General features: G+C 40.7%; 1 protein-coding gene across 1 annotated transcript; it reads left to right on the top strand.

The window, feature by feature from the left end:
* Positions 1–9,317: 9,317 nt before the first annotated feature.
* LOC123986423 (TRPM8 channel-associated factor homolog) lies at positions 9,318–12,797 on the top strand. The gene is made up of 5 exons (XM_046074666.1): positions 9,318–9,815; positions 10,070–10,361; positions 11,946–12,247; positions 12,380–12,554; positions 12,657–12,797. Exons 1-5 carry the CDS (start codon positions 9,804–9,806, stop codon positions 12,788–12,790), a joined length of 915 nt encoding a protein of 304 aa, XP_045930622.1. The 5' UTR covers positions 9,318–9,803; the 3' UTR covers positions 12,791–12,797.
* Positions 12,798–13,652: the final 855 nt, after the last annotated feature.

Raw genomic sequence — 13,652 nt, 5'->3', positions numbered from 1 at the left:
CCCCTCTCTCTCTCCCTCTCTCTCCCTCCCCTCTCTCTCTCTCTCTCTCTCTCGATCTCTCTCTCCCTCTCTCTCTCTCTCGGCCGCCCACCCTGAGTCATGGTTCTGCTCGAGGTTTCTGCCTCTTAAAGGAAGTTTTTCCTTGCCTCTGTCTCCTAGTGCTGCTCTTGGTGGGAACTGTTGGGCTTCTGTAAATAGCATCAGAGTTCGGTCTAGACCTGCTCTTTATGAAAAGTGCTGTGAGATAACTGTTGTTGTGATTTGGCGCTATATAAATAAAACTGAATTGGAAACTCACAGTGTAAACGGTGAACCATGAAGTAAAAATAACACAGACTGGTATCGAACAGTAAAAGTTGTTTTCTCAGTGTTATCAGGTAGCTGCTTACAGTAAAGTCATCTTCTCGGCCCAAACGTTCTTCAGGAAAATGAAACATGGCCTCCAGCTTGTGCTGAGGATTAGCAGCTGATGTAGCTGGAAGGACTCACAGCGGATATTTATCCTGTTAATGAACACCAAGAGTCTGCTGAAACCTGACAAAGAAACAGAAGTGTGTCACGGTCGGCCATGTTTACTGATTACATGTGGCGTCAGGCAGCACCACGCACCTGAAACGCTTTGAGGTCAAAGTCAGACGTTTCCCAGAGCGGCCTGGAACGCAGCATCAGCTCAGAGTTAGTTAAGCCTTGTGAAACACGGCCCCGTACTGAATGTGAGTACAGTCGGCGCCCTGCCGGCGGCTGATTGGTCCACAGGCAGCAGGTGAGCAGCAGCTGTGATGAAACCTGAACCCCTCATTCATAATTCAGAAGCTTCAGTTTGTTTCAGCAGCAGAAGACGTTTGTTCATCAGACGACAGGAAGGTCAGTTTGTTCCTCTATTCTCTTTCCAGGGCACGCTGATGTATTTATATAGTATTTATATGTATTTATATAGTATTTATATGTATTTATATAGTATTTATATAGTATTATATATATTTATATGGTATTTATATGTATTTATATGGTATTTATATGTATTTATATAGTATTTATATGTATTTATATAGTATTTATATAGTATATATATATATATTTATATGTATTTATATAGTATTTATATATATTTATATGGTATTTATATGTATTTATATAGTATTTATATATATTTATATAGTATTTATATATATTTATATGGTATTTATCGTGTTCCCAGACTCAATTGAAAATCATCATGGATCTGGACAGCCTCAGTAAGCTTGTCTCTACTGGGTTCTTCTGGGATCTACCATGTTCTTAAGTATTCTACTGTGTTCTATCATGTTCTTTAGTATTCTACTGGGTTCTACTGCCTTCTACTATGTTCTTAAGTATTCTACTGGGTTCTTCTGGGTTCTTCCATGTTCGTAAGTATTCTACTGGGTTCTACTGTCTTGTACTATGTTCTTGAGTATTATACTGGGTTCTTCTGGGATCTACCATGTTCTTAAGTATTATACTGTGCTCTATCATGTTCTTTAGTATTCTACTGAGTTCTACTGCCTTCTACTATGTTCTTAAGTATTCTACTGGGTTCTTCTGGGTTCTATCATGTTCTTAAGTATTCTACTGGGTTCTACCATGTTCTTTAGTATTCTACTGGGTTCTACCATGTTCTTAAGTATTCTACTGGGTTCTTCTGGGTTCTATCATGTTCTTAAGTATTCTACTGGGTTCTACCATGTTCTTTAGTATTCTACTGGGTTCTTCTGGGTTCTATCATGTTCTTAAGTATTCTACTGGGTTCTACCATGTTCTTAAGTATTCTACTGGGTTCTTCTAGATTTTATCATGTTCTTAAGTATTCTACTGGGTTCTATCATGTTCTTAAGTATTCTACTGGGTTCTTCTGGGTTCTATCGCGTTCTTAAGGATTCTACTGGGTTCTACCATGTTCTTAAGTATTCTACTGGGTTCTTCTGGATTCTATCATGTTCTTTAGTATTCTACTGGGTTCTACTGTTTTGAAAATATTATGTTGATTGTAATATCATAAATCAGATATATTTTAATATTTCATATATTAAATAATGAAAATAAAGCTGAAAGACGCAGCTGCAGTTGGTGGTTTCCTGTCGTTGCATTTAGTTAGATTTATTTCTGGGTTATATAAAATAGTTGTACTGATCTTGAGTTCTTGTTTCCTTCAGAAGGACTGAATGAAATCCGTCCATCCGTCTACAGAGTCGCCATGAAGCTTCAGTCTCTGCAGAAACTCTGTCACCGTGAGGCCAAAACATTTGTTATAGATTTATTTTAATTCATTTATACTATGGTGTAGTACATTAGTGCTTTTATTTATATACATATATTAAACTATTTTATTACATTAGGTTTCTGTGTTTATACCAACAGTATGTATTATTACCTCATCATATCAAATATTATTCTCAGTCCTACATGTACTAATCACATCACTTACAGACAGTACTGCAGTATTAGTACAACACAGTGTGTGTATTTGAACTTAAGTTGTTCTTGCTATGTAGAAAGTCACACAGCTGTTTGGCGACTGCTAGAACATCCGGATCAAGTTTGGGCTTTTTCAGAAGAGGTTTAATTACAGCTACTTTAAAGTACTGTGGTACATAGCCTGTTGATAGAGATAGATTGATCATATCTAGTATAGAGGTGCTGACTAAGGGTAAAACATCTTTAAGCAACCTAGTCGGGATGGGGTCTAAGAGGCAGGTTGATGGTTTAGATGAAGAAATTATTGAAGTTAGTTGGTAAAGATTGAGGGAAGCAAAACAGTCTAAACATATATCTGGTTCTACAGCTGTTTCTAAGGTTCCTGAGTTTAGACATAAGTCGGTGCCAATTGAGGGCAGGTCTTGGTGAATTTTGTCTCTAATAGCTAGAATTTTATCATTAAAGAAGCTCATGAAGTCGTAACTACTGAGAGCTATGGGAATACTTGGCTCAATAGAGCTGTGACTCTCTGTCAGCCTGGCTACAGTGCTGAAAAGAAACCTGGGGTTGTTCCTATTTTCCTCTATTAATGACGAGTAGTACGCTGCTCTGGCATTACGGAGGGCCTTCATCTTTACAACAGAACTCCGTCTGGCTGCAGTGTCTTTGTGTGTTTTCAGTGCACGTCGTGTCTCTTCGACACATCGTGGCGGCCTTACGTGCGGTGGGCGGAGCTACGCTGCAGCAGGACGTGGAGCTGAACAGGCAGGAAGTGACCCGGACTCTGAGCAGGATGTTCCATAGCGCATCACAGGAAGTGTCGGGTCATGTGACTGATGAGGCTCCAGAGGAGACGTGCAGTCTGATGTTCAGGCTGTTTGACAGGTCAGGGTCTATAAATATATATCATATCTTTATAAATACATGACTTTAACTATTATGTATAAATATTATACCTTAACTATTATGTATAAATATTATACCTTTATAAATACATGAATTTAACTATTATGGATAAATATATATTATACCTTTATAAATACATGACTTTAACTATTATGTATAAATATTATACCTTTATAAATACATGACTTTAACTATTATGTATAAATATTATACCTTAACTATCATGTATAAATATTATACCTTTATAAGATGTCTATGAAGATTCTCAGTCATCCAGGTCATAGTTATCCAACGAAGGTTAAAATGAAGGGCAACTGGACTTGGTTGAAGCTACTGGAAGACGTTTCGTCCCTCATCCAAAGGACTTCTTCAGTTCTGACTGACTGGCAGGGAAACTCAGCTATTTAACCTCAGTGGGGTCGTTGGCCCGGGTCATTGATACCGCTGGTTCGTTAGTGTTCCTTGTTGCTGTGACGACAGTCGTTACAGTCGTTGAGACTACCTGTGGCCGAGACTGAACGACCATCGTTGGTATCTTCACCTGAGGTCAAGACTGAACGACCATCGTTGGTATCTTCACCTGAGGCCAATAGGTTACGTTTGTTGAGTTTCCTGGGAAGTGATGAAAGGACAGCATTGTAAGTGGGGGATAAGTGGTGGCGTAGACCCCCTCCTCTGTTCAATGACGGCTTCTCCACCCTGGTGTAGATGCTTCCTTGACACCTCTTTCAAACCATCCATCTTCTCTGTCTAAAATGTGCACCTGGTGGTCCTCAAACGAGTGTCCTCTGTCCTTCAGATGTAAGTAGACGTTCACAAACGTCTTCCAGTAGCTTCAACCAAGTCCAGTTGCCCTTCATTTTAACCTTCGTTGGATACCTTTATAAATACATGAATTTAACTATTATGGATAAATATATATTATACCTTTTATAAATACATGACTTTAACTATTATGGATAAATATATATTATACCTTTTATAAATACATGACTTTAACCGTTATGGATAAATATATATTATACCTTTATAAATACATGACTTTAACTATTATGGATAAATATATATTATACCTTTATAAATACATGACTTTAACTATTATGGATAAATATATATTATACCTTTATAAATACATGACTTTAACTGTTATGGATAAATATATATTATACCTTTATAAATACATGACTTCATCAGGTTTTTACATGATGTGCTGCTGTGACAGGAAGCTCACAGAAATTCCTTCACTGTGTTTGTATTCATAGTAACAGTAACCAGTAGCGCCACCATGAGGACAAACCTTGTTTGTGTTTCAGGACTCAGGCTGGTTCTGTTTCAGCTGCTTCTCTTCAAACGGCTCTGATCGCGCTGTCTGCTGAAACTCTGCTGGACAAATACAGAGGTGAGGACCTGTCTGTCTGTAGAGAATGAGTGTTCCCTTCAGAATAAAACTTTCCTTCAGAGTAAAACACTGTTTCCTTCAGAATAAAACTCCCTTCAGAGTAAAACTTTTTCCTTCAGAATAAAACTGTTTCCTTCAGAGTAAAACACTGTTTCCTTCAGAATAAAACTCCCTTCGGAGTAAAACATTGTTTCCTTCAGAATAAAACAGTTTCCTTCAGAGTAAAACACTTTTTCCTTCAGAGTAAAACACTTTTTCCTTCAGAATAAAACTCTGCTGGACAAATACAGAAGTGAGGACCTGTCTGTCTGTAGAGAATGACTGTTCCCTTCAGAATAAAACTGTTTCCTTCAGAGAAAAACACTGTTTCCTTCAGAGTAAAACTCCCTTCAGAGTAAAACATTGTTTCCTTCAGAATAAAACTCCCTTCGGAGTAAAACATTGTTTCCTTCAGAATAAAACAGTTTCCTTCAGAGAAAAACACTGTTTCCTTCAGAGTAAAACTCCCTTCAGAGTAAAACATTGTTTCCTTCAGAATAAAACTCCCTTCGGAGTAAAACATTGTTTCCTTCAGAATAAAACAGTTTCCTTCAGAGAAAAACACTGTTTCCTTCAGAGTAAAACTCCCTTCAGAGTAAAACATTGTTTCCTTCAGAATAAAACTCCCTTCGGAGTAAAACATTGTTTCCTTCAGAATAAAACAGTTTCCTTCAGAGAAAAACACTGTTTCCTTCAGAGTAAAACTCCCTTCAGAGTAAAACATTGTTTCCTTCAGAATAAAACTCCCTTCGGAGTAAAACATTGTTTCCTTCAGAATAAAACAGTTTCCTTCAGAGAAAAACACTGTTTCCTTCAGAGTAAAACTCCCTTCAGAGTAAAACATTGTTTCCTTCAGAATAAAACTCCCTTCGGAGTAAAACATTGTTTCCTTCAGAATAAAACAGTTTCCTTCAGAGAAAAACACTGTTTCCTTCAGAGTAAAACTCCCTTCAGAGTAAAACATTGTTTCCTTCAGAATAAAACTCCCTTCGGAGTAAAACATTGTTTCCTTCAGAATAAAACAGTTTCCTTCAGAGAAAAACACTGTTTCCTTCAGAGTAAAACTCCCTTCAGAGTAAAACATTGTTTCCTTCAGAATAAAACTCCCTTCGGAGTAAAACATTGTTTCCTTCAGAATAAAACAGTTTCCTTCAGAGTAAAACACTTTTTCTTTCAGAGTAAAACATAGTTTCCTTCAGAATAAAACAGTTTCCTTCAGAGTAAAACACTGTTCTCTTGAGAATAAAACTCTGCTGGACAAATACAGAGGTGAGGACCTGTCTGTCTGTAGAGAATGACTGTTCCATCCATCCATCCATCCATCCATCTTCATCCGCTTATCCGGAATCGGGTCGCGGGGGGAGCAGCTCCAGCAGGGAACCCCAAACTTCTCTTTCCCGAGCCACATTAACCAGCTCTGACTGGGGGATCCCGAGGCGTTCCCAGGCCAGTGTGGAGATATAATCTCTCCACCTAGTCCTGGGTCTTCCCCGAGGCCTTCTCCCAGCTAGACGTGCCTGGAACACCTCCCTAGGGAGGCGTCCGGGAGGCATCCTTACCAGATGCCCAAACCACCTCAACTGGCTCCTTTCAACGCAAAGGAGCAGTGGCTCTACTCTGAGCTCCTCGCGGATGGCCAGGCTTCTCACCCCATCTCTAAGGGAGACACCAGCCACCCGCCTGAGGAAACCCATTTCGGCCGCTTGTACCTGCGATCTCGTTCTTTCGGTCACGACCCAGCCATAGGTGAGGGTAGGAGCGAAAATCGACCGGTAGATCGAGAGCTTTGTCTTACGGCTCAGCTCTCCTTTCGCCACAACGCTGCTCCGATTCTCCGGCCAATCTCCTGCTCCAGTCTCCCCTCACTCGTGAACAAGCCCCCGAGGTATTGAACTCCTTCACTTGGGGTAAGGACTCATTCCATACCCGTAGTTGGCACTCCACCAGTTTCCTGCTGAGAACCATGGCCACAGATTTAGAGGTGATAATCCTCATCCCAACCGCTTCGCACTCGGCTGCGAACCGATCCAGTGAGAGCTGAAGGCCACGGACCGATGATGCCATCAGGACCACATCATCCGCAAAAAGCAGTGACGAGATCCCAAGCCCCCGAACCATAGCCCCTCCTCGCCACGACTACGCCTCGATATCCTGTCCATGAATATCACAAACAGGATTGGTGACAAAGGGCAGCCCTGGCGAAGGCCAACCCTCTACAAAGCACATGTAGACTGGATAGGCATACTCCCAAGCCCACTCCAGGATCCTTGTGAGAGTAAAGAGCTGGTCAGTTGTTCCAGGACCGGGACGAAAACCGCATTGTTCCTCTTCAATCTGAGGTTCGATAATCGGCCGAACCCTCCGTTCCAGCACCCTGGAGTAGACTTTACCGGGGAGGCTGAGAAGTGTGATACCCCTGTAATTGGCACACACTCTCTGGTCCCCCTTTTTGAACAGGGGAACCACCACCCCAGTCTGCCACTCCTTGAGCACTGTACCCGACTTCCATGCAATGTTAAAGAGACGTGTCATCCAAGACAGCCCCTCCACACCCAAAGCTTTTAGCATTTCTGGGCAGATCTCATCAATCCCTGGGGCTTTGCCACTGTGGAGTTATTTGACTACCTCAGTGACTTCCACCAGGGAAATTGACGAGAATCCCCCATCAGCCTCGAGCTCTGCCTCTACTAAAGAGTCAGTCGGATTTAGGAGTTCCTCAAAGTGTTCCTTCCACCGCCCAATTACCTCCCCAGTTGAGGTCAGCAGGGTCCCATCCTTACTGTATACAGCTTGGACGGTTCCCCGCTTCCCCCTCCTGAGATGGCGGACAGTTCTCCAGAAACACTTTGGTGCCGACCGAAAGTCCTTCTCCATGTCTTCTCCAAACTTCTCCCACACCCGCTGCTTTCCATCTGCCACAGCAGAGGCTGCAGTCCTTCGGGCCCGTCGGTACCTTGCAACCGCCTCCGGAGTCCTCCGAGACAACAAATCTCGGAAGGCCTCCTTCCTCAGTCGGACGGCTTCCCTGACCACCGGTGTCCACCACGGTGTTCGAGGGTTACCGCCCCTTGAGGCACCTAAGACCTTGAGACCACAGCTTTCCGCTGCAGCTTCAGCAATAGAGGTTTTGAATATTGCCCACTCCTGTTCAATGTCCCCAACCTCCACAGGGATGCCAGAAAGCTCCGCCGGAGGTTTGAGTTGAAGATCTCAAGAAACAACTATAATAATAATAATTATAATAATAATAATAATATTTTTTATTCAACTGTTTCTAGAGAAACAAAATCAGCCCATCAAAATGAATGAATAAAATCTTGAATAAAAAGATAATTATATAATATACAGTATCTGTCATCAGGGATGTACTGGGACTAAAATTCCGCCCGGGACTTTGAGACGGAGAGGCCTTTTACGTGAGCGCTCTCTGGGGGCGTGGAGAAACATTTTTTTCAGTTATTTTAATACATATAGTGTTTTTGTTGTTTACAGTGAATCAGATTATGCTGTAGATGTGGGGTTTTGTTTAGCCTCCTCAAAGAAATCTCCAATCTCAATATCCTAAAGATTAATCAAAACCCTCAGATTCACTCAGATTAGCCTTCTTGAATCATTGGACATTAACTTTATATTCTCTTAATATTAAATGATTCAATGATTAAATCCTAATTCTTAGAGAGAGATTTACTGACCCCAATTTTGCCGGAGACGTTTTCCCTCCGCCTTCAGGAATAATGTCTTACGGCCACTCCTTGTTAACTCAAATATAAACCCCCCAAAATTACGGCCACGTACGCAACATGACGGATTTCTGACTGCGTCATCTCCTAAGTACTTTCTTTGAGTTCACAAAAACAAGTATCACATTGTGCAATATCCTTTTGGATCCAATTCTCCTTTTAAGGAGACCCTCCCCAGTTTCCTGCAGCCTATAAGCTGTTTGCCTACAGTAAACTTAGAAATTTGATAGAAACACAGATGAAGAAAACATATTACATTCAATTCAAATACACACATTAAAGGATGAAAATATTGCTACTTAGTTATATTAGTAAGTACATCTGAACCTTAAATCTCCCCAACTCCTCTTTAGTCTTTTCCAGAAAGTTCTTTGGCAAAGCAAAAGGAATTTGTATCTAATGGATCCTTATCTTGTGTGTTTAAAATGTCAAATGACCCCCATTTCCTGTCTTTGTTTACTCAAATGTGCTCCAATAAGTACTTTCCACAGCTGCTTCCCCTTACAGCTCATGATTTCGTCTGCATCAACAACCAACAAGAACAGAACAAGAAAAGGTCAGGCAAGCCTGATTCAGTCAGCATGCTAATATAGTTAAATGTAATCAAATCTACAATGTAGTCCCATAAAATACAGCAGTTTGTATGTGTGTGTTGGCGCATTTAGCTACCTCTTGTACCAACATTTGTTCTTCTAAATTATTGTTTTTTTGGCACCACACTCCCTGATGTGCTTCTTTCACAACCCTGGGCTGAGTGTAGCCCCGACAAAACATATTGAGAGTAAACTCCTTTGATCAATGCTGTTGAGCCAATCAGATTTCAGCAAAAACGAAGGAAGGAATGAAGTTGTGAGGGACCGCCTGTATCCCCCCTCTATATTGAGAGTATTAGTTTGGTCCACTCTGATAGAAACACAGACAGCATTCTGCTGCAGGTCACGGATTATAAAGTAAAACATTAGAAACTGAAAAATAAAAACTCTTGACCAACGGCCTATTCGGTCTGAAATGGCATCTTCCCGAATGACTGGTCCGCCCCTGTTACTTGCTGTCCATCTTTTCTCTTCCTTTTTAAATACAGAACCGGTAAGGATTTCAAGAATGACCTGGACTTCTTACTCCAGGGGGTTTCAGAGTTCGACCTCAACACTGGAGCAGTACCTTCTGAGGTTCTGGTCCACGGACCACTAGCCTTTCCCATCGGGACCACAAACAATGGACGAGCATTCCTGGCAGGAGCCTACTATGGGCAGGGACGAGTCATTGTGGTTACACATGAAGGATTTATGGGACAAGAGGTAGAGTTTAAATTAAACTGTTTCACTTGCCTTCATAAGTCATATTGAGCACATAACAAGGTTTGAAATGTGCTCAATTTGACTTATAAAGTCTATAAAGTGTTATATTTAAATTATTACTTTGCCTATTTATTTTGTAACATATTCACTTCTTACTACCAGCAGTTGACCTTCTGCAGTGTGTTGAATGATGAGACATTTGCTGATCTGTCAAATCTTATTATGTGATTAACAAACTACTGCCTTTATCACAGACATTTGCTCCATTTTGGAACAATGCCATTCATTGGTTGGATGAAGGCCGGAAGGGGATCGTTGGTGTAGTGCACGATCCAGCACTCCAAGTTCTCAGCAAGTCAGGGTTACAGTGTGAGAAGACAGACTTCAGAGAAGACCTGAGTGTATTTGTGCGTACAGCGTACAGCGATAATCATGTGGAGAAAATCCAACATTTCGTGGCAGAGGGAGGAGGCCTGCTGATTGGTGGACATGCCTGGTACTGGGCAGAGACGCACCGCGGGCAAAACCCAATGACAGAGTTCTCAGGTATGATAATACACCACAAGAGTTTGATTATATTTCATGTACTACTAACTAATGCACATGCTGGTGTGATAATGTTAATGATAATTAGATGATGACTCACATAATAATGATAATTATTATTATATTTTAACTGCACCTTAGTTACCACCATAAAACTCTTCAAACCATTACATGCATCCAACACAATACAATACATTTACGCAGGTGGGCGGGGGGGGTTTGAGGGTGTGTTCTTCTGTTGTTTCCTGTTGTCCCCTGTTGTGCTGTCCTTTTTCTGTTGTGTCTGTTTGTGCCCCCCGGTCCAGCATGGTGACAAATAAATGCACAATTAAATAAATAATAATGAAGACATACTGCATCCCAGGCTGTGACAGAATAAATAAATAGATAATTAATTAAAATACAATAAAATAGTATTAATAATAATAATAATAATACATTTTATTTATAAGCGCCTTTCAAGTATACCAACGACACTAAAACAAAATTCAGGTAATACAATTTATAGATAGTAAAACATAGACGTAGCAGGGATTTACTAACAAGATAAGCAAATACATGGATGATATACTGTACATGTTATGAAACATAAATCAATAATATGCATATTACAAACCACCAGGAAAGGCTAATCTAAACATGTGAGTTTTGATTAAATGAACAAACAGATACTACTAGCGTAAACGCTGATGGAGGGCATTCCAGAGGCTAGCCATACTGAAGGCCCTATCACCCATAGTTTGGGGGGCATTGTAAAATTAATGAGCATTAGAGAAACGTAGTGAGTGAGTAGGGATGGAGAAAATTAGATAAGTAGTGAGGTTCTAAACCTTGGATAGATTTACAAACAAGAAAAAGTCATTTTAAAACAAATGCGTATTTGGTATTGGTAAATGGTGTTTAACTGGGAGCCAGTGCAGTTGCTGAAGAGCAGGATTGTGGGCTGTGCTCCCAGGATCGCAGGTGGCAGAAACTCTTGCAGGCGAATTCTGTATATATTGGGGTCTGTTTAAAAACTGAGTAGCTACACCAAGGAAAAGGACATTATGACTGTAGTCTAATCATAATGTGACAAAGATGTGGATTAGTCTCTGCTTCAGAGTGGAAAAGAAAGGGTTGTCTGGAGATGTTTTTCAGGTACAAAAAGAGAATTGGTAATGTTTTTGACAAGAGATATGGATTTTAGATTTCCATGAGCTGTAAGCTATAATCATCAAGATTAAAACGAAGAAAGGCTTGAAATATTTTACTTTATGTGTAATGAAGCTAGACTCAATGAAAATTTTTGAAATAAATTACAGAGAAAAACATTAACTTTTCCACGATATTCTAATTTTCCCGAGATGTACTTGTGTGTGTAGGCTGGTGGTGATTGGTTGTGTCAAGGCCCTGTACATATACAGCTGGCACACAAAGGAAGGTAATTAATCATTCAAACTGAAGCTGGTAAGGAAGTCAGGCAGGCACTGATGACATGAAATAACAAGTTAATTTTCCTATAATCCAACTCAGACGAACTCTAACTATGACAGTTTCAACAATAAAACACAGTCGATCAATCAGGTTTGTTGGAATGTCTTTCAGGGAACAAGATCCTGAACAATATGGGCTTGAGCTTGTTGGAGACAACAGTCGAAGGAGGTTTATACAAGGCCCCTGTGCCCAGCCAGGCCATGAAAGACACCTACTGCTTCCGCAACCTTCTGCGCCGCTTTGCTGGCCATGTGACCGATGGCAAAGAATTAAGCAATGAGGAGGAGGCATGTCTTAAAAAGCTGGGTGGGGACTGTGCCAAGTACTTGAAGACCAAGGCTTATGACTGCTTCTCCTACAATCAGATTGTGTCCACCCTCACTGACATCTTAATGAAGTCAGACATGCCTCAGGTGAGTTGACAAAATACAGTAACATTGAATGCTTTAGAAAACATTCCAGTAGAACAGCACAAGTGTAACAACCATCTGCATCTGCATCTTTGATAATATTTAGTATTGTATACTATCACATTTTCTATCAAGGTGTGTGACAGCTGCCCTGCAAAGACTCCCAAAGACCACCTACTCCTCAGTGTGGCAGCAGAGGTATACAAGGTTTCCCCAGATCCTGATGCTCTCCTGCCCTACATCATCAAGCATAACCCGTTTCTGCCAGTTGTTTACAACCACAGGATCAAGATTAATGTTAACACAGCAGGTCAGACCTATTGATGAATTATGTTTGTGCTACTGCATTTCATTAATCTATGTAATTATGACTGAGGATAATCTTTGCTTTTGCTGTATGTGTGTCTGTCAGGAGGGGAGGACTGGATCAGTACGGGTCTCTACCTCTCTCCTGGTATGAAGACCTACATGATCATACCAGCAGAGATGGTCAACAAGGAATGGAAGGTAGAGTGGACAAAACTGAGTTCATTATGTGTCTGTTAATGATGCGCACCCGATGGAGGGTCAGCCTATGCCATGCATGCCTCAGTTCACAGCAATAAATAGGCCTGCCCCTAAGAAGTTACCAGCTGGCCCCCAGTGCTTTCCAGGGGCCTGTACCATAAAGCAGCATTTGAGCTTACCAAGGTAACTTCAGGTTTAACTCTGGGTTTTCAGTACCACAACAGTGGTTCCTTCCTATTGGGGTATATAATAATAATAATAATAATCCTTATTTGTAGAGCACTTTTCAAAAACAAGTTACAAAGTGCTTTAACAAGTGTAAAGAATAATACAAAAAAAAAGATAAGAGCATGAAAATTTAATATAAAATTAGTAAAATACAATAAAATAAAAGGGATAAAATAAAGTCAAATAAGATCGGGAAAAGCTCTCCTATAAAAGTATGTTTTAAGAAGGGACTTAAAAGAGTTCACTGACTCAGCCGACCGGATTTCCTCGGGCAGGCTGTTCCAGAGCCTCGGGGCCCTGACAGCAAACGCTCTGTCCCCTTTAGTTTTCAGTCGAGACTCTGGAACAGACAACAGACCTCTGCCCGAGGATCTCAAGGTACGTGCTGGTGCGTATGGGACTAAAAGTTCAGAAATATAACAAGGCGAGAGGCCATGAAGAGCTTTAAAAGTGATCAATAGAATTTTAAAGTCAATTCTAAAACATACTGGGAGCCAGTGTAATGAAGCTAAAATAGGAGTAATGTGGTCATATTTCTTTGTTCTGGTTAAAAGCCTGGCAGCTGAGTTCTGGACAGTCTGGAGTCGATCAGTAGATTTTTGGGTTAAACAGGTGAAAAGGCTGTTGCAATAATCCAGGCGTGATGAGATGAAGGCGTGTAAAATGGTCTCGG

Source organism: Micropterus dolomieu, linkage group LG17 (assembly GCF_021292245.1).
Source record: "Micropterus dolomieu isolate WLL.071019.BEF.003 ecotype Adirondacks linkage group LG17, ASM2129224v1, whole genome shotgun sequence".
Lineage (NCBI taxonomy): Eukaryota > Metazoa > Chordata > Actinopteri > Centrarchiformes > Centrarchidae > Micropterus > Micropterus dolomieu.
This window is presented reverse-complemented; position numbering and strand designations above follow the sequence as displayed.